The sequence below is a fragment of the Anser cygnoides genome, chromosome 18, assembly GCF_040182565.1.
Source record: "Anser cygnoides isolate HZ-2024a breed goose chromosome 18, Taihu_goose_T2T_genome, whole genome shotgun sequence".
Lineage (NCBI taxonomy): Eukaryota > Metazoa > Chordata > Aves > Anseriformes > Anatidae > Anser > Anser cygnoides.
The window spans coordinates 6,233,454-6,259,172 of record NC_089890.1 but is presented as its reverse complement, the minus strand read 5'-3'; the positions used below and the strand labels follow the sequence as shown (position 1 = coordinate 6,259,172).

Sequence of the window (25,719 nt, the reverse complement as noted above, 5' to 3'; positions counted from 1 at the left end):
TGGAAGCGCACCGCAGGGCCGGGGCACGTCCCACCTGCACCGAGGCTCTCGGTCCCCTTCCTTGCTTACAGCTACGATGTAGGTAGGGCCCAAAAGAAGGGGAAAGCATGGACGCCTTCGTTTATAATGTAGTATTTGAGCGGAGGGGCACAGGTAACCGTTCTGCTGGTGACTTCTCCCCTGGGAGCAGCCTTGTAGGGGGTTTGTTAAGCCAGGGCTGGGCTGAGTGTCACGGAATAAAGAGCGCCCTTTCCTGCCCCCCTGAACCCAGCCCTTAAACGCTGGTGGGTCCGTAGTGCGGCCAGCCTGTGCACCAGCGCGGTGCCTGAAGGATCCCTGATAGCTCTGCCTTGGCCCGCCTCGCCCGCGCTCGTCAACAAGGCAGCCCCGGCGCAGGCAGAGTAGCGTAAGGGTCTCCGGTGGGGGATTTTGGCCGTTTGTGCGGCCAGCGTAAATCCGAGGAGCTGGAGGGACCTTGAGAGCGGGTTAGAAGAGTGAGCTGGAACGATGCTGTGCCGTTGGGGCGCTCACACCGCTCAGCTTGAGACGCGTGGCCCCCCAGTACTAGCACAGCCCCGCTCTGTTTCCTTCAGAGGCGGGTGGGAAGGCGTGGGAGGAGTTCTCAGCAAGGGATGGAGAGCGGGGCGCTGTGCGGCGCTGGTGGCGGAGGGGTGGGGTTGGGTTGGTGGGACCTGGTGGGCTTTACTTCCCACCAGGCGGCTGCTTTGCCGTGCCGTGCCCAGGAGGAATCTCCTCTTTCCGTCTGTGAAGCAGGCGGGATCTCAGCTGTTGCCATTGAGTAGCTGCCTAGAGGTTTATTCTCAGAAAAAAAAAAAAAAATAACACCAAAAAGTGTTAGGTGAAGCCTGAAGTGCCTTCACTGCCCCGGGGAATGATCTTGCCATGCCTGAGCTGTCTCCTCACGGCTCCTCCGTGCTCTCCAGGAGCGCAGGTAGGAGGCAGCACCGACGGCTGCATGCCCCAAAGCCCCCGCGTGCCTCTTTCATTCTCCCTTTTCCCCCGTCTCGGGTGCCCGAGGAAGCCCCGTGGCGCCGTACAGCCGCCGTGCCGGCAGCTCTTCTGCCGCAATGACGTGCGGCCCCGCAGGGCCTTGCTTCGGGGGTGACCGCAGTGAAGGCCGAGGGCGCGGACCTCAGGTTCGTGCTCGTCCGAAGCTGCTCGCAGAGGTGGAGGCTCGAGGGCTGGGCAGGGGCTTTGCGGAGAGGGGGGACTGGAGTTGGTGGCCGGCTCCATCCCGATTGTTTCCCCCCTCCCTGGGGTCTCGGGCAGGTTTGGTTTCATGGTCCTGTTTTTCCCGGACTGCTGCCAGCAACCGCGTTGTTTAGCGGGGAGCAACGACAGGACGAGGTGCTCGTCTGAAACTGGAAAAGGGTGTTTTTGACACCGGGAAGGAGCTGTTGGAGGTGACTGAGGTGCTGATGTTCCGCTCCGGTCGGTGCCTTGGTGCTCTGCCTTGCGAGAGCCTTCCTGCGAGCCGCGACGTCTCACCGCTCCTGTTTCCAGAAACGGGCGGAGAGCCCAGCGGGGTGACGAGGACCGGCAGCGTCGTGTACCCGCAGGCTGAAAGCTTGAAATACAGCCCGGAAACAAACCGCCACGTCTCCCGGTTTGCTTTCAAGTGGGGAGAGCTGGCCCGGGCCTCTTGGGGTGGGCTCAGTCCCCTGGGGACTGCGGGGCGAGCGTGTGCGGGGCGCGAGCTGCGTGAGTGCCCGGTGACGGAGGATGCGCGCTGGGGAAGGGTGGTGCCACATGTGGGACTCGAGGGCTGGGAATTTTTATTCTCAGACTCATTAACAGTTGACTCTCCTCAGCTGCAGAGCCGTCGGAGGGGTGGCCTGGTTTCCAGTGAGTGGCTTCGTGCCGTGGGTGGCGCGGGAGAAAGGAAATGTCCCCCGCAAGCCGCTGGCGTGTCGCTGCCAGCAGCAGGAGCAGCCCCAGGCTGGCGGCGTGGGGCCAGGACAGCAGAGCTCCTTCCCCAGGTGAGGGGGGCCCGAGCCCTCAAACCGTGCCCGTGTGAGGGAGCAGGGAGCAGCCCTAAAGCCTCCCGTGCTGCCACGAGGCTCCTCCGCGGCCTTGCGGGGAAAGGACGGGATGGGACGTGGGCAAACGTGGCTGAAGGCCGGAAGGAGGAGTGGGATTGAGGAGGGGGAGGTAAAAATCTGCTTGGCGTGGCATTGGAGCCCACAGAGGGGGTCCCTGCTCGCGAGTTGCAGTACCGGGTCCCTTCCTTGGAGGGGAGACAGAGAACTGAAGTTATTCCTTTCCTCTCTGCCTTTTTTTTTCCCCCTAAAAGTCAATAAAACTGCAGCTCAGCGGGCGATGGCTGCCCCCGGGAACACGCCGCCTCCCAAGGTTTGTTACTCTGCGCCCCTGGTGCGTTCCCAGTACAACTGGCACTGCTTCCGAGCTCGGGGTCGCTTCTGCCCCCTGGAAGCGGGGTGAGACGTGACCCCAGAAAGCCCCTCGGTCAACCCCTGTGCCCAGGGGGTGACAGGAGCGTGGGGACAAGCACCGGGAGCTGACGCGGTGCTTGCCCTGCGCCCGGGGCAGCGGGACGGGTGTTCTGGCGGAGCCCAGCTCCTTCCCTGCTGCCCTTCCACCCCGCCGTGGGGGAAGGAGGACGGTTTGGGGACCGGGCAGCTCGGTTCCGGCTCTGAGCCGTGCCGGGAGCGGGGATGCCCGCGGGGTGGGGGCTGGAAGGGGCCGAGGGAGGCCGAGGTGGGTGGCGGCGATGGCTGCGGCCATGGCTGAAGCGCTGGCATGCAGCTGGAGCACCCAGGCGGGATTCCTGGCGCTGCTGAGCGACGTCCCGAGCATCTTTTTTTTGGTATTTTTGTGTGAAACCGGCAGGTTTCAGCTGTCTGGAGGTGACGGCTCTGAGCAGGAGCCAGCTGAGCTGGGGGGGACGTTGCTGCCCGTTCCCCTGCGAGCAGCCCCGCGGCCTGCGTTCCCGTACGTACGTTTCTGTATTTCTCTGCTTCCCCAACTCCTTATTCTTCTGGCAAAGCCGACGCGTGCCGTCACCCGGCACCGGGTGACCCACGGGCAGCCCCGCTCCCCTGCTCGCCCCCTCCGCCAAGCAGGGGGTCCCCGACCCTTCCGCCGCCGCGGGGCCGCTCGGGGCGCCGTGCCCGGGGAGCCGGAGCTTTTGGGCTCCCTGCCTCTCCTCGGTGCCCCCAGCTCACCTGCCCGGACTTTGCGCCCTCCCCGTGGGCGTTATCGGCTCCGATAGCGGCGATACGGCGGTGGCAGCAGGGCCGTGGCCCCTCGGGGACGCCAGGAGGAGTCCAGCAGTGGCAGAGGGCTTCGCGGCGCAGCCAGGAGGAGCGCCCTGCCCCGTTCCAGTACTCGCAGGTTGGCGGGTGCTACGGGGCCCAAAAGGCACCTCGGCGACCTCTGCTCTTACACCCTGTGCTCCGGCGGCGCTTTGCTGGGGCAAAATCCCCCCCAGGATGCCCCCGCGCCTCTCCCGCAGCCCTGTCTCGGCCGTTCACCCTCCGAGCCCAGCCCGTCACCCAAGCGCTCCCGCGGGGTTTGCGGTCACGGCGGGGGGAAAAGAAAACCCCAAAAGGGAGCGGTGGCCCTGCCGCAGCCGGGGTCCCGGGCTGCAGGTCGTGAAATTTCCCCCGCCGGAGGCGATTCTGGAGCCGCTTGAGCGACTGCGGTGGCAGCGAGGCGAGCTTTCCCCGGGAGCCTCGCTGAAACGCCCCAGGAGCGTGGGTTTGCGGCCGGACCAGGGGCGCCGAGTCCGTGCGGCCGTGTCCCTGCGGCCGTCTGTCTGTCCGCACGTACCTGCGTCTGTCCTTACGGCCGTGTACCCGTACCTGTCTGTCCGCGTGCCTCCGTCTGTCTGTCTGTCCACATACCCGTGTCTGTCCGTGTACCCGTACGGCTGTATGTGCCTGTCCCTCTGTCTCTTTATGTCAGGTACCTGTCCGTCTGTCCGTGTACCTGCATCTGTCCGTCTGTCCACATACCTGTCTGTCCGTGTACCTACATCTGCGTCTGTCTGTCCAGGTACGTGTCTGTCTGTCCGTGTACCTGTACCTATGTCCACGTACCTCTGTCTTTATGTCAGGTATATGTCCTGTACTGTCTGTCTGTCGTGTACCTATGTCTGTCTGTCTGTCCCTGTACCTATGTCTGTCTGTCTGTCTGTCCACATACCTATGTCTGTCTGTCCTTGTACCTATGTCTGTCTGTCTGTCCACATACGTATGTCTGTCTGTCCTACCTATGTACCTATATCTGTTGTCCGTACTATGTCTGTCTGTCCTTGTACCTATATCTTTCCGTCTGTCTGTCCCCGTACCTGTATCCGTCTGTCCGTCCATGTACCTACATGTCTGTCCACCTCTACCTGGTGGTACCTACATATGGCGGTAGGCATGGTATAGCTACCATACCTGTACCTGTCCCCGTACCTCTGTCTGTCTGTCCGTCCGTCCGTGTACCTGTGTCTGTCCTTATGTCCCCGTACCTATATCCGTCCGTCTGTCCGTGTCCCTACAGACCCACACGTCTGTCCGCCTGTACCTGGTGGTACGCATCTGGTGCTGGGCGTGGTATATCCACGACGCCTGTACGTGTCCCCGTACCTCTGTCTGTCTGTCTGTCTGTCTGTCCCCCCCCGCTCCACGCCTCGCCCCCCCGCAGGTGTCCGTGTGTCCCCCCGTCCCCCCTCCATGCCCCCCCCCCCCGCCCTGCCCCTTTAACACCCCCCCCCCTCCCCGCTCGGTGCGCTGGGGCCGTACCAACGCCGAACGGACGAGGGGGGGGGGGGGAGGAAAAGTTCCGCGGGGCCGCCCGCGCGCTCGCCCCCGATTGGCTGCGCGGCGGGGGCGGGGCGGGGCTGGGCTCCTCCCCCCCCCCCCGCGCGGGGCCGCGGTGGTGCGGGCCGGGCTGCGTGCGGCGGCGGGGCCGGGCCGGGCGGGGGAGAGCGGGGCGCAGGTGAGGGGGGGGGGGGGGCGGGAGGGCGCTGTGGGGCCCCCGGTGCGGGGCCGGGGGTGAAGGGGGCCCGGTGCGGGGCCGGGGGGGTCGTGGCTCCGCTGCTGGGGGGGTTGGGGTGAGGGGGGGCTCGTCGTTGGGGGGCTGGGGGCGAGAGGACCCCGTTATCGGGGGGTTTGGGGCTGCTGAGGGGGGGTTGGGGTGAGCGGGGCCCCGGTATGGGGGGGCTGGGGGTGAGGGGGGCTCGTGCTGGGGGGGGGGGTGAGCGGGGCCCCGTTATGGGGGGCCGGGGGCAGGGGGACCCCGTTATCGGGGCTCGGGGTGGGCGGGGAGCCGTCACTGGGGGGTTTGGGGAGGGGGGGGCGTTACTGGGGGGCTGGGGCAGGCGGGGCCCTGTTGTTTGTAGGCTTGGGGTGAGCGGGGCCCTGTGACTGGGGGGCCTGGGGCAGCCACAGCCCCGTTATTGGGGGGCTTGGGGCGAGCGGGTCCCCGTTATTTGGGGTGCCTGGGGCGATGCGGCCCCATTACTGGGGTGCCTGGGGTGAGCTGAGCCCTGTTATTGGGGGGCTCCCAGGGCTCCCCCCTGTGGGGTTCCCCTACCTGGTTCCCCCCTCCGAGGGGCTGCTGTTCCCCGAAAGCCTCCGAGGGCTCCTTCCTGCAGCCAGTTACCCCGGCGTCCCCCCGAAAACTCCGCCGCGTGCGGGGTGCTGCTGCCTCCCGTCTGCCTTCCTCGGCTGTGGGGCGGCAGCAGGCTGCTCGTTCCCGGCCCTCCCGGACGGATTCGCTTTGGGAAGTGGAGTTATCCCCCTAGGGAACGGGCTGGTCGGGGGAATAATGGAAAGCCCCGCGTCTGGGAATGCTGAGCGGGAGAGGAGGAAGGCGCCTGGTCCTGGTCCTGGTCCTGGTCCTGGTCCTGGTCCTGGTCCTAGCCAGCGAACGGGGACTGATGTTGGGAAGTCCCCTGGGAGTCAGCACAGCCCGGAGCCTGCTTGGGCCCAGCAGTGCTCAGCGCCGCCTTGCCCTGGGTCAGCCTTCGGAGCAGGCGGGCAGATAACGATGGGTGATGATTTGATAGATAACGATGATGATTTGATAGATAACGAGAGGTGACGATTCGGAGGAGAAAGGTGTCCCTTAGGGTCTCTGCCTCGGCTCAGTGGCCTGGGAAACTGAAACGGGATTTTCATTTTGCGTCCGTTTCTAAAAAGCGGCAGCACATCTTGGTGAGAAGTGAAAAAAGCGCAAAGGGTCGGGTCTCTGCTTAGAAATTCGGAAAGTAAAACGGTGCCGGTGTCGTGGGGGCATCTCACCCCCCAGTTTGGGCTTTACGGGGACCGCAGCGGGGAGCAGCACGTGCACGTCCCTTCCCTAGCTGGAGGGGAGCGTGCCGGCCTTCGCTTTGCTGTAAGTCTCTGAGAAATCCTGACGGCCTGTTGTGCACGTGCAGGGCACGCTTGTAAATTCACCTGCTGCAGGTAGTGAAGTTGGCATCTGCAGGTGAGCCGGGCCCCCCGGAGCACCTCGTGTTGGCCCAGTGCTCGGTTGGGTCGTTTGCTGGGTGATTGCTGGGCGCCGGGGTGTGCACAGCTCACAGTGTCTCGTTTCGGAGCCCTGCGTGTCGCACGTGGACGTGGTGCCGCGCGAGAGCCGTGTGTGTAAAACACTTTCCCGCAACGCTGGGAAAAGGCAGGGAGGGAAAAGCGGCACCACGGGAAGGCGGGTGGCACCACCGGGCACTTTCTCCTAATCCCGCGGCGTAAAAGCCTTGGAGAACAGGGTGCAGGGCGGGCAGGAAGGAGGAGCTGCCGCCGCCCCGCTGGCTTGCCACTTGCACGGAGCCCCGTTCTGCTCGTAAATCTCTTTTTACAATCTCTTTCTGTAGATCTCAGAGGGAAAGCTCTTGCTCTGTCATCGCTTCGCGGCCGCCTCCCGTTCAATCAGTAATCCGCGGGGTGGTGCCTGCGCGGGGTTGAGCAAGCGAGTGGTTTCTGCAACTCTGTTTTGCTTTCTTCCAAAGCAGCTGCAGGAGCTCGACGGGGCCGCCCGAGCCAGTCTCCTGTCCTGCTCTCGAGGGAGGCGTTTGGTGCTGCTCGCTGCCCTCCGTGCTGGAGCTCGTGGGCGCCGTCAGCGCCTGCTCGCGGAGCAGTGGGAGCGAGGTAACGTGTTTCTTCTGAGCCCGCAGGCCGCGGAGCACCTCTGGGTGCTGGGGGGTCTGGGGGGACGGCTGGCAGCACGAGCTGGGGGCGGTGGTTTCCTTGCCCACTTCACCTGCGGCAGAAGTGGAGCCGTGTGGGCTGGAACCTGATTAGATTTCCACTCTCTCCTTCGCTGAGTTGCAGCAAAGAGAACGCTCGCTCCGTCCTCGAGGACTGGGCAAAAGACTTCCCCGCTCAGGCCTATGCTCCTGCCATCTCCTCCCCATCCCTTTTCTCCCCTGTAGGAACAAACCAGCCGGCAGTTACCTCCTGTGACACCGGACTTTGTGCTGTTGCCTGACGTGAGCCCTGCTCCCTTTAACAAGGCAGTTCCAGAACTTGCATAAGGCGCTTTCCCAACGCCATCGTTTGATCCGGGCGCCGAGATCGCCGCGGACACGCCGTTGTTGGGCGTGAGGCAGGAGCTCCGCGGTGCCCGGTGCATTCCTGCCAAGGTTGGTTTCTGCGGAGTCTGAAATTTCATATAACAGAGCAAACAATGGCAGGCTGCTCGTAAGCCCTCGCTGCTTCGCCCCAAGTAAACATTCGGGTCAGTTGTGGGCTGCTTGGTGCTCAGAGTCCTCAAAGAGCGGGGCAGGAGTGCCCGGAGCTCTGGTGGCTTCTCTGAGGCCACCGGTCCAAAGGGCAGCTGAATTTGATCTCTGGTGGCAGGTTATCAAAGCGTTCTTGCTTAGGTGTTGGCCACTGCTGTGCCCGCAGTTGTTCCTTCGCAAGGAATTAAGCAGAATTACTGATTAATTTTCCTTTCCTTTCACCGTATGGACTAGGAAACGGGGAGGATCAGAATTAAAGATGGGGCTGGATTTTCCTCCTTGGAAAATCTCTCTGCCTGTGCCAGGCAGCTGTGAAGGTTTGGTAAGCAGCTCAGGGGGTTGGTAGGTCTGTCTTGGTGGCTGAATTCATCCTGCTAAATGACTGCTTGTGAAACGTGCCTGCTGGCCTGCTGTCGTGGCTTCGTGGCACCTCTGCATTCGAGCTAGCTCCAAGCTTCCAAGGAGGAAGCTGCTAAAATGCCCGCAAGGATTGTGCAAGCCGTGGTTGTGTAACGGGGCCGTGTCTACAATTACCTGGGGTACGAGGAGCAGCTGGGCGTGCAGAGGGAAGGGACAATTGTGTGTCAGGTGTCTGCTGCTTGTGCTGGCTGTTCTGGAGGGGGAGCGCGGAGTCGGGGGGGCTGTGGCTCTTACAGCGTGAGATCGCCTTTCAGCCTGTGCCCTGGGAGTTCCCTGCCCGACTCCTCTTTGTCCTGTGGCCTTGTGCCGGGCAGGGAGGGATGAAGGGTCCTGCACGCCCTTAATGCTAAAACCAGGTGTGAAACCTGCATCTGGGGCCGGGACAGCAGCTCTGGGGCCAGGACAGCAGCTCTGGGGCCAGGACAGCAGCTCTCGCGCTGCGCTGCCACGGGGCTGGCAGTGACATGGCCTCGTACAAGGGCCGCGCAGTAACATCTTCCCTCACAGCAGTGCAGGAGGTGGGCACGTAATGTCCCAAATGCTTCCACATCCCCAGAGGAACGCTGCCTTTGCCACCCTACAGAGGGGAGTACAAAACGTTCGGGTTCTGTACGAACAGCGCTGGTTTCTTTAAGTAAATAAATAACCCCTGAAACACGCCGTTCCGATCAGAGGTCTTCACGGATCTCAAAACTTTGCTGGATCTGTTTTAGCCGCGTCCCTCTGATGCTCATCCAGCCGCTTGTTTCAGAGCAAACCTCCCAAACAAGAGCAGCGTTTCAGGCTTTTGTCATCCGAGCTCTCCCGGTGGAAGAGGTCAGGGTTTGCGGCCACCAGCCCCGTCCCTGGGGCTCCCCTCCCGTAGCAGCCTCGGGTGAAGTCACGTCTCGTCCTGTACCCTTGTGTAGTGTGGGCACAGGGTGAGCAACCGGCTGGTTTCGAGCAGGAGAGGTGTCACTGAACCTCTGGCTTTAGCAGCGTCGGGCACAACACCTGCAGAAGGGAACGTGGTGCTTGTGAGCAGCCTCCTTCCCATCACAAAAGCATTTTCAGCAGGCAGGACCTGAACCACGCAAAACACGTGCGTGAGTGGTGCTCCTGGCATTCAGCAGGGCAGCTCCCTGAGCAGCTGCTTTGGCTGAGGAGTGCCCGTGGTGTTTGGCAAAGGGGTGGCCTGCACCTCCTGTAGTCTTGTCCCAGCTTCTAGGTGTTGGCAGCGCTGGGGCCCTTGTTCCCCGTTCAAAGCATGCCCGTGTGGCACGACGCCCTGGGAGGGAAGGCTGGGGAGCAGGATTAGTCAGCAGAGGAGTTCAATTTACCTGCCAGTCTCAGGTTTTGTTTATCCCCTAATCCTGCAGGCTTGTTTTGCTGTCCTGCGTGCTCGTTTTTCTGTGCTGGCTCCTGTTAGTCGGTGCGCAAGTGCCTGAGCCAGCGAGGTGCCTCCCGTCCTTGTGCAGGGCTTGGGAGACCCCTGGGGAAGGGAAGTGTACGGATTCAGCACTTCCAGGCTGCGGGCTTTTACAACAGCTTGGCAAGTTTGATTTCACTCCATAAAGCCTTAAGTCCCCTGGTGCAGCGTCCTGCGCTCGCTGCGTAGCCCCACTGTGGCACGCCCCGAGGGCCGAGGTGCAGAACCGCTCCTCTTCTTCTCTTCCTGGCTCTCACAGCTGCTCTGCTGCCCTTGGCGGGGACCTACTGGCCAGAAAAAGCCCCAGCGTGACAGTGAACGCCCAGCTACGCAGTGTTTCAGTTCCAAACTGCCCGATGCACGCTGCGCATCTGTCTCGTGCCTAAAATAGAAATTCTGCCAATGTCTGGGCCGGTGTGTCAAGGCCCGCTTGGAAGGGGCCTTGCACGGCAAGAGGAATTGGTTCGTTCCGTCTCAGCAAAAGCCCCGAGTCGTGTGCGTGTCCCTGACCCTGCTGGGGGGCTTAAAAACCCCTCCTGGATTTATGCTGGGGAGGCACCTTCCTGGGTACCGCGTGAGACGTGGTGGGGCTTGTTAAAGATGCACTTTTGGCTGGGGGAAGTGCCAACGCTGCAAGGCAGAGGTGCAGAGAACTGGCTGACCTGGGGGCTGGTGAGCGCGGCGTTCGGTAACTGGGTCTGAGCCCCTCAGAGGTCTGCTTCCCTTTTGGAAAGGACCGCTCTTCTTTCCAGGTCTCCTTTCCCTACAAAGGACGGGGAAAAAGAACAAATCCGAGTCTTGCCGAGGCCAAGAACGGGCACAGGCTGATGCAAGCAGAATCCCTTGCTTTTAATCAGCTGCATTCGTACAGAAGAGGGACGAGAGAAGTTACAGTTTTGCCCCGAAGGCCTAATAGCACACACTGGCACGCAGGGATGTCCTCACTGCAGGGGTATTTGGTGCGCAGGAGCCTGGGCAGAAATAGCAGCTCCACCACAGGCCGTCTCTGTTCCTGTTGCTGCCGACTCCTCCCCCACGGACTTGTGTCCGCAGGACTTCTTCCTGCTGCTTCAGTAGCCTGCGCGCATCTCGTGGGTGAAGGCAGGCAGCCCTCCCGTCACAAGACCGCGTTCTTGCTGGTAAGCAAGTTCCTCCTGCCTCATCCATCCCCCAGCTGCGTGCAGGGGCTCAGCGGCTGTGAGGTGGCCTCGAGTCGTTTGCTTCTCCCTCCCAGATGTTTTAGTTGAGCTCCTTCGGCGGTCTCCCCGTTTTGCCCTTGCTCCTGACGCTCGGGCTGCAGGTCGGTGCTGTGCCAAGACGGGGGGTTTCCATGGGCTCCGGCTGCTCGTTTCCATCCAGGGTCCCCCTCTGCCACCAAGCTCTTTTCTGGGGCCGTGCCGTGTTGAGCTGATCTCTGATTTAGAGCTGGGTTGTTTTTTTTTTAAGGCTTCTTCTCCACGGTGCCGTACGAGAACGGTCACCATGAGACAGCAAGGATGTTCCCGGGGCACGCTGACATCCCCGGCGCGGAGCTCCCAGCGCTAGAATCGTGACGGCCGTGCTTCTGCTTTCTGTGCTCAAGCAAAATATGTGCTGAGTCAGTGGCACGAGGGTCGTCATGTGGCCGCAGGAAGCGAGAGGAGCGCCGTGCCCGAGCCGTCTCCCCTGGCACGGCTCCGTTGTTCGCTCCCCTGGCACGGCTTTTGCTGGGAGCCCGGCGTGGGGAGAGCTGGTCTGAGCGAGCCGGGGGCTCTCTGAGGGTGCTGCGGTTCGCTGTGGTGGTGAACCGAGAACGTTCCTGACCATAGCAAGTGGGGAAGCAGTCCTGCGGTGAGTGTCCTCGCTGGATGTGCCGGTGAGCGGGGCAGGATGGGGCGCTGGGGGCTCCTGTTGGCCGCGAGGCACGCAGCGAGCGCGCTCCTGCGGGCGTGCTTCAGGCTTCGGACCTGCCCCGGCGTCCTGGGCCAGCCTGGAGATCACCGTGTGCTGGGGAAGGCTTCTGTCCCTGCGTGGAGCCTGGCACCGCGAGCGCCCGTGTGAGCACCAGGTGAGTGGCTGATGCCACCGCATGCCTTTGGCCGTCTCCTTCGACTCGGCTGTCGCAGGTCTTAGCGTGCGTGTATCACGCAATAGAGCTCCTGCTGCACTTCTCACCTCTGTTCTGTCCCCGAGCGTCCAAGGGGGCTCTGCCACTCGCTTTGGCTCGGAAAACCCCCAAAAGCTCAGCCGGCTGTGTCAGTAGGCTCAGGGGTGCGGGAGGTGGACTCTGGGGCGGGAGTCACGGGCTGCGGCCAGGAAACCACGTCCTGAGATGCTTGAAGGGCATCGCAAACGTTACATAAACAAATTTCAGCTCACGAAGAGCCAGCTTCCTGCACAAACAGCTGAGTTAGCGGCCGAGCTGAGGCTTTTTGGTCTCCAGAAGATAACACGAGCAGTCTGCAACCCTCAGAAACGTCCGTACGTGCGGGTGGTGGGAAGGGAAACCTGCCAGGCTCCGCGTGTGAGCCCGGTGCTGTGCCTGCCCCGTGGGGGTGAGGGCTGCAGCCTGCTTTTTGTGTGTGTCCTCCCCTAACGCTGCCATCAGCCGTGTGCGAGAGAGGGAGAATAGCAGCTCCCTTGGGGTTGCTGACCGCTTGTTTTCTTAGGGCACTTCCCCTTCCTTCTTGCTTGTTATAATGTCATTTAATACCTCAGCGCTGCTGTCCAGGTGACACGGTAGCACCTTTAGTCCCCATGGAAATGCTGGGGGATTAAATCAGCCCGCGTGACGTGCGAGCTGCCGTGTACCGTGCAAATTGCCGGGTTTGGGAGCTGCACTGAGAGGCTGAAAAGTTGGGGGAAAATGCAGCAGCGCTGCTTCGCTGCAGCCTTTCAAAGCGTTGTGTGAGTGGTTTGGTACCTCACGGCTCAGCTGAGACGGGTACTGTGAGCATAAACGAGGATCGGGAAATTAAAAAAAAAAGTGGGAAGAGATTGAATGTCTCTCTTATCTTGGGTGAGAGTACAATAAACATCGGGGATAAAAGAGCTGTCCTTGAAACTGATGGAAGGGGAACTCGTGCATCATGCGGTTCTTTTGCCCGTGTTTAAAAACCCCAAAAGGCTGATCCTAGCAGGGTCCTTCCAGAGGCTGCAGGCCTGCCAGGAGAGCTGAGTTCCAACTGAGGGTCGGCTTTCCTTTCCCTGGAGGTTAGAAACAGGCGAGTGTTAAGAAATTAAATGCTGTGAGCTTCTGGAGAGTAATTGTTAGAGCCAGCTGGGTACGGCTGAGTTAAGCTGAGAAATAACCTTCCTGTGCTAGGTGAAGTGGGCTAAATAAGCCCTTCCTGTTGGGACAACCTTTAAAAAAAAAAAAGTGAAGTCTAATTCCACGTCCTCTGCCTTCATTCTGCTAGACCTAAGCAAACCCTTATGTCGTGCTCGTGCCTCTGACTTCGGGGCAGACACCCGAGGCTGCTGTAGGTGAAGGTGCTGAGCCGCTCTCTGCTCTCTTCCAGGCCTGCTGTCTCCCCAGCCCTCCTCCCTCCACCACGGGACATCTCTGCCCCCCGGGAAGGCTTTGTGATCAGAAAGACAGAGGGATGTGCTTGTGGCAGGGTAGAAATAGCAGAGGGCTTGCGCCGGGGAAGGGTCTTGTCCAGGAAAGGGGGCTGAAGACGGGCTATTGCTGGGGATAAACGCGCTGGCGTGGCCACGGCTGCCCCGAGGGGAGCTGGCCGTGTCGGTGCGTCCTGCAAAAAGCCTCTTGTAGGCCCCGAGGTGTTTCTCCAGGCAGCCTGCTTGGGCGCTGCTTCCCCCGCTGCCCGCAGAAGACCTGGGGGTTCCTGCATGTGAGCAGCCACCGAGGTTCCTGGGGGAAGCCCCCGCGGATTTTTCTGCTCTAAGGCGTAAAAAGCAACTGGAGCAGGAGCCCAGGCTGTGTGCGAGGGGGCGGCTGCCTGGCGGTGTCTGTCTGAGCTCTTCCTACAGATGAGCTGGGGCGGCGGCGGCGAGGAGGAGGAGGAGGAGGAGGAGGGCTTGCAGTGAAAACTTCGGGGTTCGTTAGGAGGGGAGGCAATGAAGGAGTGACGCTTCCAACGCTTTTCCTCCCCAGCACTTCCCTCCCTCGGTGCCAGCTGCCGGAGCAGCTCCTCGGCGGCGTGCTGGGAGCAAACGGGGAGGAGGAGAGGAGGGAGCCTGCGGGGAGCTGCTGGCAGCGGGGCTCCCTTGCGGAGGCTTCGCCTGGCGGTTTAGGCTGCGGCTGGGCAGAAACAAAGCCAGCCCCCGCTTGGCTCTCAGATGCAGCCGCTCTCCGAGGGAGGGAGGGAGGGAAGACGGGGCGACCTGCCCGATGGAGAGCAGCGGGCATTTTGCGTGTCTGCAGCCGCATTGCTCGCATTTTTCTTCCCACCCCCTGCCTAGTGACATCTCCGCGAGCCCAATGGCAAATGGGGAGCAATGCAGTGCTTTTAGTGCCTTTCGTGGTGTCACGTGCCAAGCTCCTCACTAAATTAGACTTCTTGTGGGGCTGAGAACCTGCTGGGCTGCAGAAATGCCCGGGAGCCCACCCGTGACGGCAGCCAGGAGGCTGCGGGTTCCCCCGAGCTGTGCAGGAGCTGGCACCGGTGGCCCGCAGCCGGATGCGTCCTTAGTAGGGGCAGCAGCAAGCAGGCAGGGTGGGCTGGGGTAAAAACCAGCTGCTGCGTGGGGTTTTTTTTTGGGGATAAAATAATGGGCTGGAGTGAGAGCCTGGGTTTAGATTGAACAAACTGCCATGAACAAAGAGTTAGTGGATATTAACCTGGTCTCACATCCCACTGGGCAGGATGCTCCGCACCAGCCGTCCTGCCCCGGGGTGTGCTTCTGCAAGTTTGGGGTCCTGTGGCACGGCTGGGGTTTTAGACTGGGATCAGCACCTGGCAGCAGTGTACACGCAAGGAGAACGGGGTCAAAGAGCCATCTCTTCCTCCCAGCCTCCTGTGTCCCTCTTCCAAGACCTTCCCCCGTCTCCCTCCTGCTCCCTAAGCACCACCACCTCTTTCCTTCCCAGTTCCTTAGTGCAATAACCTTACACTTCAGCCAGTTTTACTTCTCAGCCCAGGCACAGCTTGAAGTTTGCTGCTTCTCCTTTGGTCCTTTGGGAAGGCCACCCAGGAGCTTCTCTCCTTTGGGCACCGGCGTGCCGAGCAGGTTAACTCTCCTCTCCTGCCCTGCCACGTCCTCGCCCGCGGCTCTGAGTCACTCCTGCGTGCGAGTTCAAATGTCCATGGTCTCCCTCCCGGCTTGGCGGGCTGCCCAAGCCCGAGAAGAGTCACTTTGCCCCCACGAATCGAGTTTTGAGTTAATTATCTGTTTGCCTGGACAGAGTGTGTCCTTGCGCACCCGGAAGATAATCCTGCTATCTGCGCCGCGGGCAGGGGAGTTCAGAGCCTGGCAGGGCAGGGGGAGGGAGCGGTGGGTGCCTCCGGGGGGGAGGACGAGGCCATGGGGGACTCGAGGGCTGGGGACGGGTCCTGGCTCACCGCACACCTTGGGCATGGCCGTGGGCATGGCTGTGCCTTGGTTTCCCACTGGTGACCCTGCAGCAGAAGCCTCGGCCCTTGGTGGGGCTGCTCAGGGTGATTTGGGGCTGGGAGGGCTCTGCTTAGTCCTGCCAGGCTGCTGGGCGAGCGAAAGGCTGAGAAACGCCCTGGGAGGTGTCCCCAAGGTGGTGGTGGCTGTCCTGAGGGCTGCCGGCACGGGTTGGTTGCCTTCATCTCTTCTGGAATACAGAAGAAATGGGGAAAGGGAGTCGTTAGCAGGTCAGTTAAGTGAAGGTTTCAGCGGTGCACTTACTGGCTGTGGGGAAGGAGCGGCTCGAGGAGGCAGAAGTTAAGCTGGGGAAGGCAGAGGAGGTGGCAGGGAAGCCAGAGGCACAAACGGATGGGTGTGGGGATGGATAGTGGATCAGAAGTGTGGGTGTTAGTGGGGTCAGTATGGGCTCCCTGCCTGCAACACGGGGCTGCTCCAGCGTGCTGGCTGGACGGGCAGGAGTTACTTCTGCTGGGTGCGAGGGGAAGGGACGAGCTTGGCAGGACGGTGAGCTACCTCGGGACGTGAAAGGACCTCGCCGAATGTGATGGAAGCTCTCCAAAAATGCTGTCGGGCTGCCTTGTGCTCCTGGAGCTAAATATGTCGTAGAAAAGCATGTTGCCAACAGCCTTTAATTCTGTTCCTCTGTGACGGTGTGCTGCTGCAGGCGTTCACTTGTTTCTCTTCGCTTCCAGCCTCTCTGATCGCCATGGGGGACGCAGGCATGGAAGCGACGATCGCGCCTCCTGAGGGCAGCGTACAGCAGGACTCCTTCTTCAGCATGACCGACGTGTTCCTCATCTCCCTCATCACCGGGCTTTTCACTTACTGGTTCTTCTTCCGCAAGAAAAAGGAGGAGATCCCCGAGCTCCCCAAAATCCAGACAGTGTAAGTAGCAACTCGGGGGTGGCAGCGGCTGTCGGTCTTGGTTATGGTTTTCTGGCCACGAAGTCACTCTTGCTTTCCCTTCCCTGCTCAGGCTTCCTAGAGCACTTGTACCAGTCCTCCCTGGGGGCTGGGATCGCAGGCTCCCGGGAGCAGGAGGGCTGCTTTCTGTGTCTGAGGGCGCTGAGATGGGATTTCCAGCCTTTCACTCTGCTTGTTGCTGCATTTCCCATCGCGCCCGGACGTCACAGAGCTGCCACCAAGACTCGCGTCCTGCTGTCTGAGCTGGTGGAGAAGGGAGGAGAGGGAAAGTCCTCCTGTTAGTGGTTCTCTTGCATTGCAATCTAAGAAATCGCTCTGACCCCTGTCAGGGACGGGTGGTTTTCCCATGGGACTCCTCCTGTCGGAGGGGTGGGAGGATTTTGTGCTGCTGGCAGGTCCTTGAAGGCTCTGGGAAGAGGCTTAGCTGGGTTCTGTGAGTTTTCCAGATGTGGGGTCTTGGTCTTTTTGAGCTGTGCGTTTGCTTCACGATGCAGAAATCCCCGTGGAAGAACCAAGCTCCAGTTCTCTTACCCTGCGCTGTGGCTCAAATCAGTAATTTGTCTTGCCAAGCAAGGCGAGAAAAGGCTTTAAAATCCCCTGGCTGCACTTCAAAATGCTCCGGGATTGCTTTGGCTGTTCTCTTCATTTTCTGTTAAGTCATAGATAAATCTGGAGAAAGACGAATTTGTTCTTAAGCAGGTTTCCTCTGTAGGGAATCTTATCTACTCTTAGCTGTCAGAAGAAGAAATAGGGCCTTGGGAACTGGGAGATAGTTTCTGGGCACGAGCTGCTTGGCAGCTCTTATGAAACGTGCTTGGCTTTGCCGCCTGGTCTCTGCGGCAGCAGGAGGCTGGGTTTGGACGGGGAGAGGTCCTTGTTCCACCCTGCCTGCTCCGAAGGGTTCAGGGCCAGGAGCGAGCTGCGTTGGTGAAGGTCTGGGTGAGGTTAGTTCTTCAGCTGGCACATGCAAAAAACTCAGCATCAGTTTTCTTGCAGGGCTTTTTAGCCCACTCCTGTTTCCCCCTGGAGCAGCGGTCCTTGCGTGGGTAGGAGCAGTCAGCACAGGTTTGAAACCCTGCAGCGGAGAGCTCGGGAGCTGGCGTTGTGCGGAACCCATCCCTCCTGGGATCTGCTCTCTGTGGATGCAGCTTGCCCCGGGCAGAAAGCCAGCTCAGCGTTAGGCCTCTGCAGAAGCTGACCTCGTGTCTAAGGTGAATCCTCTGTGTCCGTAACGCTGGGCACAGGCTCGCTGCAGGTCCCTGGTGACCTGAGAGGTTGGGTGGGTGGTGGGTGGCCGTGCAGCCTCCAGGGGCAGGGTTGTGGCGGCTGGACGCTCGCAGTAGCTCCACGATTTTACACGCCTAGTTGCACCAGCGAGATGTCCTGTGTGAAGGGTTTTTTTCTCCACGAGGCACCGCTCTGGTAAGAAATACTTCTCAGTCCTTCGTTTCAAAGTGCTCGCTCAAGCAGGAGCACAGAGGTTGCAGCCCAGTGCGGAAAGAAGCAGGGGCAGGAACTGTCCATGGACCGGTCAGGTGGGGACGTTTGGTGATGAGCCAGGGCATTGCAGCACGAGCCAAGGCATTTCGTGCTTCTGTTACCCCGTGTGGACACAGCAAGAGGTTGCGGGCCTCTTATCTCTTCTATTTCTTCTCGGCTTCTGTAGCTCCCTGGATGGGTTGTGCTCCTTTCAGGTGTCAGGGCTCGTCGCTCAGCGTGGGTATCGCGATTCAGGCTGCGGTTGCGAAGGGGCAGGTTTGGTCTCCTCGTTTCCGCCTCGGGCAGATCGTGATTCCTCTGGCTGCTGGGCAGAGCCCTCTGTTTGAAGGCAGGCCTGGGCTGCCAGGTCTTTTGTGAAGTCCCTGGATGACGGGAAGAGTAGCACACGACTCGTGTAAGCTGTAAGGCAGGCTGCACACGCACTGGTGCACGTTTCCTGGCTGGAAGGGGTTTGGAAGAAGAAACGTCCCTGGCTTCAGTACCACGTGGCAGAGCTCCTGCGTGCAAACAGGTGTGTGCGAGGCTGATAGCAGCTATCAGTGAATTATTCTCAGCCTTATCTTGGGAATTTGTTTTGTTGAATCAGTGAAATACTTTCCCTCTCGTGCCTGCAAGAACGTGTGGATGTGTGCGTGCGGATCTGGGACCATGATGGGCATGGCCGCGGTGCGAGCAGAGCTGAGCTGGCTGCAGGAACGGCACCAGCACTTAGAAGTTAGATCCCGATCGACTCCAGAAGCTCCCATCCTGGCTGTCCTCGCGACCGTCCCACCCATGCAGCTCTTCCAGAGGCTGCCGTGACCTTGCAGAGAAGTGGCGCCGCGGAGGAGCTCGCCAGCCACCCCAGGCGTTTCTTCCTGCCCCATCGTGCTGCGGGACCTCGGCCCGTGGGCGTTTCTCTGGGACTGCCTGGTGGGTTTGCCCTCACTGTGCTGCCTTCTCTGCCTGCGTGGCACACGGCTGGGTGCACCTGCTGCTTGTGAGATGCTGGGGAGGAACAGCACCGTGTGTCACCGACAGCCAGGTTGGAAGGCCGTGGTGCTCCCCTCGTCTGACACGATTTTTGGCAAAGTGACAGCCAGGCAGGTGAAGAATGAGAAAAAGGGCTTGAAATAGGTTTTTCTATACAGGAAACCTGCCCCTGCCTTGCCCTGCTGCGGCCCTAGTGTGAGCATCACGGTGAGATGAGGGCAGCACGGACCCGTCTCACCGCAGCACGTCTGGGCGATGGCACATCCGTCCTCTGGGAAAGCGACAGCAGCTTCCTGCAGCTTTTGCAGTGTTATTTCATGGCACGTTTGGGCCTAGGAGGGAAATGAGTTGGGGAAAATAAGCTTGTTCAGCCCTGGATTTCCTTTCCTCCATCGTCCTGGTGTCGGGGGTGGGGTTTCCTTGCTGTTGAGCAAGCAGATCAGGAAAGCAGATCACTGTGGGGCACGGCAGGCCTGGGGGAGGCAGGGGCAGCCCGCAGGGCAGGGAGGCTGGCCTGGACCCACGGAGGCAGAGGAGCCCTTGGCAGGGGCCGTCTCTGGCTGACGTGGAGAACCTTGGCCTTCGGAGGTGCTGCTTTGCTTCAGCACTTTCCCTGCAGCTGCGCCTCGACTCGCCAAAATGTCCCGAACTGCCTTATCTGGCAGCACTGGGGGATGGTTTCTGTCACGGCCCTTTAGCCCCCAGCTTCAGCCTTGAGAGATCGGAGGGCAAAAGGGTTGAAGAGCGATTCAGGTGCGTCGTGAGGGGTGCTGCCTTCATGGGTTTGGTTCAAGGTGTGAGAGTGCAAGCAGAGGCTCCGTCCGCATGTGGGCTCTGGCGCCGTGGTGCCCTCCTGGGGCTTTTGGGAGCTGCCCACACGCCTCGACCAAGCCAAGGCAGAAAGAAGATGCCGCTGCTGCTGACTGTGGAAGAAGAGATGCACAAAGTCCCCTGTTCTGGATGGGATCTGCGTTCAGTTCACTATCTGTGGCCCCGCACAACCACGTTCCCCCTCCGCCGGCGTGTCTCGGGTCCCAGAGAGGGGACAGAGCTGGGACCACGTACAAGCTCCCTGCGGGCAAGGCGTCCTGTACCTGTGCTGTGTGACGCACGTGGGGCAGCCTGGGGTGCTGCCACTGAGGGTTTCTTGCATTTTGACAGTTTTCAGGAGGAGTTGAAGCTACCGGCGCGTTCCCGGCTGCCTGCTCTGCAGATGTCCCCGGGGAGAGCAGCTCCTGCTCCCCGTGCAGCCACGGCGAGGGTGACTGCGCTCCCTCTCGGTGACATTACTGGGGCATGCACTCATTTTGCTATTTTTTTTTCCCCTCAGCCAGGCCACCTCTGGTGTTTCTCAATCACGGATTTCCTACCTTCCTCGTGTGCCTGCTGTGCACAGATTGCTCCCCCGGGGAGCCGCAGGCGAGGCGCCGATGGGCGCGCTTGGTGTCAGCCCCCCCTCCTCCTCCCCCTCCTCGTCTTTGACGTTGTTTGGGGCAGAAATGGGCTTATCTCAGCTCTGCAGCTACACACAGACTCGTTCCCTGGTGCTCGTCGGGTTTCCTGCCGCAGGAATCGCTCCAACTTCTCGGCCTGATTTTCTGCTCTGCCGCCTGCGTGCGCTAGGGGCAGAGACCACCTCCGATTTAATTTATTGGGATCCCGAGCAGAACAAACTCCTCGGGGCCGCCCCCGGCGTGGCACTGCCATAGCTGCTCGCGCCGTGCCCGGAACCGTTTCATTCAGCTGCGACCCTGACTTTTTTTTTTTTTTTTTTTCAAAAAAAAAAAAGAATATATCCCAAAGCGGCTGGATACAAACCGTTTCCAAGGTAACGGGGCCGGAGGAGGGTTTTGTGTCCTGTCCCCCCCCCCTCCCTCCGCTCCACGGGGACGGGAGAGGGACGAGCGCTGCGGGGAATCCTGGGAGGTCTCGTTCCCCGCTCCTAATTCCTCGCTGCCCCTGCTGCCAGATGTTGCTGCCGCGGCTCGGGGGGGGCCGCTCGGATCCGCTCGGGACCTCCCCGAGCCTCGCGCCCGGCACCGCGCTCCTGCTATGACCCGCGCCAGGACCTTTTGCGCCGCCTCTCTTCTCCTTAACAAAAGGCTGAGGCTTGGCTTCAGCGCCCAGGGGGAGCGGAATGGAGAGGCCTGTCCCCGAGTCTCTGCTAAGGAGCTAAGTTAGAGCCTTTCCCCAGCGCTTCCCCCCGCAGACACGGCCGCCCCGGGACTCTTTGTTTTGCCTGCGCCCTCGCCATGGGATGCGCCTACTCGGTGCCAGGAGAAGAGGCGGCCGTGGCCAGGTGAGTTCGTCTGCCCCACAAAGGGGACGGCTCGGACCCGGGGGGGAGCTCCCGCTGCCCCCAGGGAGCTGCGTGCCTCCTGCTCGGGCAGGAGAGCGCGGGGAGAGCTGTGCCGGCAGGCAGGTCGCTGCCGGGAGGTCCCCGCCGTGGCGCCTGGGGCAGAGCGGTTCGTAGCCAGGCTGGTCCCACCTGGGGATGTGCGTGCGCCTGCAGTGGGCAGGACAGGCGGGGGGGCTCTCGGAAGGAAAGGTGTTCAGCTGAACCGGGACCGAGGCTTGATGAAGCTGAGACTCTGGTAACGTTGCTGAGCCACCAGCGATTTCCTCCCCTCCTGAAATCAAACCGAAAAGGGAGCTCTTTGGGCTGTGGGCTCTCACCGAGGGTAGGCAGCCTGTACGCGCTAAGCTAACAGAGCTAATCCCGTCTCCTCCGCCCGTCACTTTTTCTAACTCTCTCACAAACACTGCCCCGAGCTGTCAAACTCTAAGAGCGGTCGGTGCTAAAAATGTGATTTTCTCCTACATTTTCTTTTTGTTTCCCGAGTAATGAAAACGAGCGTCCTTTCTGTCTTCAGGATCTGTGCTTTTTGCAGCTTGGATTTTCAAGCCGTCATGATGAAGCAGTTTCAGGGAGTCCTGTAGCTTTTTTTCTTGCAGAAGCCAGACTCGTTTCTTCTGTGCCCGAGCCGCAGACTGCTCCGCCGCAGCCCCTCGGTGCGGGTTCGCCTCCTTTGAAAGCCGACCAGCTCCATGCATGCCCTTTCCTCTTCTAAAGGGAGCTCACTGAAAGGATCCCAAACTCGTTTTTGTTTTTCCCTTCCTCTCAAAGCGTTCTGTTTAGCTGCTGACCCAACAGCTACTTTAACTGGATCTGATTTGCAGAGGGCAGTAAACCAAAGGGACGCACCCGTGAGCCAGGAGCTAAGTGAGAGACGAGTCTTGGGAGGGGGCTGTGGGGCACGTGGGGGGCAGCTCATGGAGCCTGTGTCCTGGGGGCACCCGGGGCAGGGCTGGGGCTGCTCTCTGGGAGATGCCTGCCGTGCCCCTGTCCCCGGCAGGGTACAAATGACAGCACGGGAGGGCCAAACGGGGGCACAGAGCGGCTCTCCTGGGGGCACAGCCTCCATGGGAAGCTTTTTTGGGTAGCATTCACTCATCTTTCACGCATGCTGTATGGGAATGTAAGTGCTGGGAGCTGCGGGGCCTGGTTACGGAGCTCCTTGTGGGGTTGGGGCGGAAAGGGGTGCTCGGGGGCGTGCTGGGTTGGACGCCCCCCACCCTGCTGCTCCCTGCGTGCGCTCTGCGAGAGTCTGCGCACACCCGCGCAGATCCCCCCCTCCGGGCGGCAGGGTTTAGGAAACTGTTAGTGAGCTCTGCACATTCTCACATGGGCCGGAGCCAAAACCATTTGTTTTTTGCCTGGAGGCTTCTCTCTTCCCACAGGAGACCCAGCCTTGCATTCTTCCATTGTGAAAGAGAAATGGGAACGGGTCCCGCGTTCCCCTCTTCCACGCCACCGAAGCTCCAGCAGGGCAGGCAGCAAGTGAGCTCCTGGCACTTGTCCTCCTGCCTTGAAGAGGCTCCAGTGGCTAACCTGGCGCAGCCGCGTGTGCCTGGGGGTGCCCGGCTTCCACCAGGCCTGGGTTGCTTTCGTGCTGCGAACATAAAAGCCCGCGAATGCGTTTAGGACGGTTAGGTTCTCTTGGCTTCCCACCTAGCAGGGCAGCCGTAGCAGAGCGAACCTCTGCCTGGGTGATCGTGACACCGGTGTGGTTCATCCCTCTTTCAAAGCGGAGAAAGCCACCGCCGTGCCCTCTGTGCTGGGGACGGGAGCCCTGGTGTAGGAACGAGCACTGCGGGACCTCGAAGGGCAGCGGTCGCCTTGCCAGAGGCTCTGATCCTCCGTGGAGCCTCTGTGTGTCCTTGGGGCTCCCAGCTCTGGGACTCATGTCTGGCACGCTCTGGGAAGGTCTGTTTTGAGGTCAGAACAGCTGGTTTTTAGCCTTGTGTGACTTCAAGCTTGGAGAACCCGCCCCTGGGGGCATGGCTCAGAAGCGGAGCCTGCCTGCCGCGCAGGAGGGGAGGCAGGGAGCTCTCCCTTCCCTCCTCTCGCACCGTGACTGAGCCCCTGCGGTTAATCTGAAGGCATCCTCTCGCATCCCAGCTCTGTGAGGTCCCTTAACCTGCCCAGCGGTTATGGGGCAGTTTTCAGAGTAAAAGTTTCCTGCTGCCCAGGGCTGAGCTCCTGGGCTCTTCCTAGCAGCTCGCTTTTCCTCTGCTCCGTGGCTGCGCGCAGAGAAGCCACCCTGCAGATGGACAGCCTGGGACAGGCTAAACACGTGTGTTTGATGGGGGATCTCCCTTCTTTGGAAGCCTTCCTGAGATCTGATATAGGTTGGGGACCACTTTGTTCCCTACTTGCTTATCCCTGACCTTAAAGAATGAGCGCACTCATCTGAACGGGGATTCCTCCTGTCTTTCAGACCATCCTCACCGAGAGACAGCAGCTTCATCGAGAAGATGAAGAAGACGGTAAGCTGCCTGGATGCACGCTGTGCTGGGAGGATGGCGGGGCTCGTGGCATCCCCCTTCCCCTGGGGACTGTCAGCAGGGGGGACCTGTTTGCATCCGGACGTGTCTGCTGCAATGAGCATCCGGAGATGGGCTGCGTGGGGAGGCAGGAGCAGCTCGAGCAGTCCGTGCATGAGAGTTGCTCTTAGAGAGAGAAATTTAAAGTGACAATTTGATGCAAAAAAGAAAGAAATGTAACGTGAGGTCGAAGTCAGGAGGGAAATGGCAGGGACTTCAAAGTCGTTGGCTGCCAGCTGTGTCTGTGGGGTTGGCTCCCGAACCTGGCTCGCTCTGAGATGGGAATTGCACACAGAGCTGGCAGCTTTTGACTGCTGGACTGCACGCAAGAGGAAGCAGAGGGAAAGGCGAGGGCTGGATACGTTTTCCATTTTACATCAAAGTAGCTGGCCTGCTGCAGAGCAGGAGCTCCTGTGTTGGGGCACTTCCCCAAAGCTTTGGCAAAGCTGCTCTCGTCCAGGGAGTTCCCTGTTTCCAGGAGTCACCGTGCAGCCTCGAGGCTGAGAACAAACCTCGAGGGTTTGCTCTTTGGTTATAGTCTGACCCGAGTCACCTCGGAGATGACAAGAGTGATATTCCTGCTAACAGCTTAGCTTTGAGCCTTCTGCCACAAGCCTGGCGGCGCCTCGTGGACAAATGCGGGCTCCTTCCAGCTGCCGGGCTCCTGGTCCCAGGCGTTCCCGTTGTCTCTGACGAGAAGCACTTCCTCTGTGCCTTTGCCAGATGAGTAATCACCATTTAACGGGGATTTCTTCTTCTCTCCAGGGACGAAACATCGTGGTTTTCTATGGCTCCCAGACGGGCACGGCGGAGGAGTTTGCCAATCGCCTCTCCAAGGACGCTCACCGCTATGGCCTCCGCGGCATGGCAGCAGACCCAGAGGAGTATGACTTGGTAACTTAGACACGAACACGGCCTCAGGATAGATCGTATCCGTCCAGAGGCCCCCCAAAAGCAGAAAGAACGTGGCCAAGGGACTGTCGCCCTGTTAGCAGTGGTACTTAGAGGAGCAAAGGAAATTGGATGAGCCTGAGAGGTGCTGAGGTGGGCTCGGTCCATGTCAGTCTATGGATTTGGGGTGAACTCTGCAACGTGTCTGAAAAAGGAGGGTAACCTGGGGTGTTTGGGAGTCGTAAGTCATCTGTTGGCAGCGTGAAACCTGCTCCGTGTTCTTTCTGTAGTTAGCATTGGTCCCACACTGCAGCAGTCTGGCACAGAGGCACTGATACCGTGTTGTTCTCTAGATGGAACAACAATGCCGTCCCTTACAGCCTAGATAGAAAATCCAGTCGCTTTGTAGTGGGGTAGAAGTATTGATTTCAGCCCAGTGAGGGTGTGGTTAGCTTTATTTCCCTTGCCATTTCAGGTGGCTTTGGTCTTTCCCCAGCCCCTGTTGTAATTAGTTGTTTGACATGACGTGGTGCTGCTCTGTGCACTGGGGCTGTAGCTGTGTTGTAGGAACAGGTTTGCCCGATAACCGTGTTGTGGGGTCCTTGGAGATTTATTCTTTGCTTTGTTGCAGTCGGACCTGAGCCGCCTCTCCGAGATCGATAAGTCTTTGGCTGTGTTCTGCATGGCCACTTACGGGGAGGGCGACCCCACGGACAATGCCCAGGACTTCTACGACTGGCTGCAGGAGGCGGACGCTGACTTGTCGGGTCTCCGATTTGCAGTAAGTTGCTTTGTTCCAGTTTCTGCTGCATTTGGGCAGGAAAGTCAAAAGCCCTCCACTGTGCTTGCACGTGGCTTGGGTAAAGGCACAACATGATGTCTGTGCCTCTTCTGGATGCGGTCCCTATTGTCTCTGTCTCCAAGCTGCACAGATATTTGCAAACACATATCTGGGGGCTTTAAACGCAGCTGTTGGAGCATGCTCTCCACTCCCTAAATCATGAGGGTTCGCTGGCGATGTCTTGCTGCAAACAGCCCAGCAGGCATTGAATATAAGGTCTGTAAATGAGTTACAGGCTGCTGCTGCTGTTCAGAAGCTAATTGAGCAGCCCTTGGCCGGATCTTCTCCCACAAATTAAATCACTCGGAGGAGTGCGTGGCTCTTTTCCTGTGCTGAGCTGAATAATTGGCTGAGATACAGCCACCTCACCTAAACCCCAGCCAAGTTCCTTAGGCTGCATCACAATTGCAAACGAGGGGAAAATCCTCTGCTGGAGGTGTTAAGCTGCTCCGTACAAAGCAGTCAGGAAGCATTCGCTGAGCGGTTTGTGGGAGGGGAGGGACCGCAAGTGGTCTGCTGGCAGTCCAGCCCCTTGCTGGTCCCCAGAGGAGCTGGCACGGGCAGCTCCTGTGTGCACGTCCCCTCAGTGTGCCTGAGGCCCAG

The 25,719-nt window shown here is 60.2% G+C and overlaps 1 protein-coding gene across 11 annotated transcripts in view; it reads left to right on the top strand.

Moving 5' to 3' along the window:
• Positions 1-25,719, top strand: part of POR (cytochrome p450 oxidoreductase) — a 38,404-nt gene that overhangs the window by 4,476 nt on the left and 8,209 nt on the right. For 2 of the 11 annotated variants that reach the window (XM_066979839.1, XM_013189933.3), the window contains 4 exons: positions 15,794-15,986; positions 23,279-23,327; positions 24,150-24,278; positions 24,907-25,056. In XM_066979839.1, coding sequence (XP_066835940.1) covers positions 15,794-15,986; positions 23,279-23,327; positions 24,150-24,278; positions 24,907-25,056 — 521 coding nt within the window. Of the gene's footprint in view, positions 1-4,855; positions 4,972-6,861; positions 7,125-7,408; positions 7,619-10,532; positions 10,685-11,050; positions 11,376-15,038; positions 15,329-15,793; positions 15,987-23,278; positions 23,328-24,149; positions 24,279-24,906; positions 25,057-25,719 lie in introns of those variants that run through there. The other 9 variants (XM_066979840.1, XM_066979841.1, XM_066979843.1 and 6 more) reach the window with 9 other exon arrangements.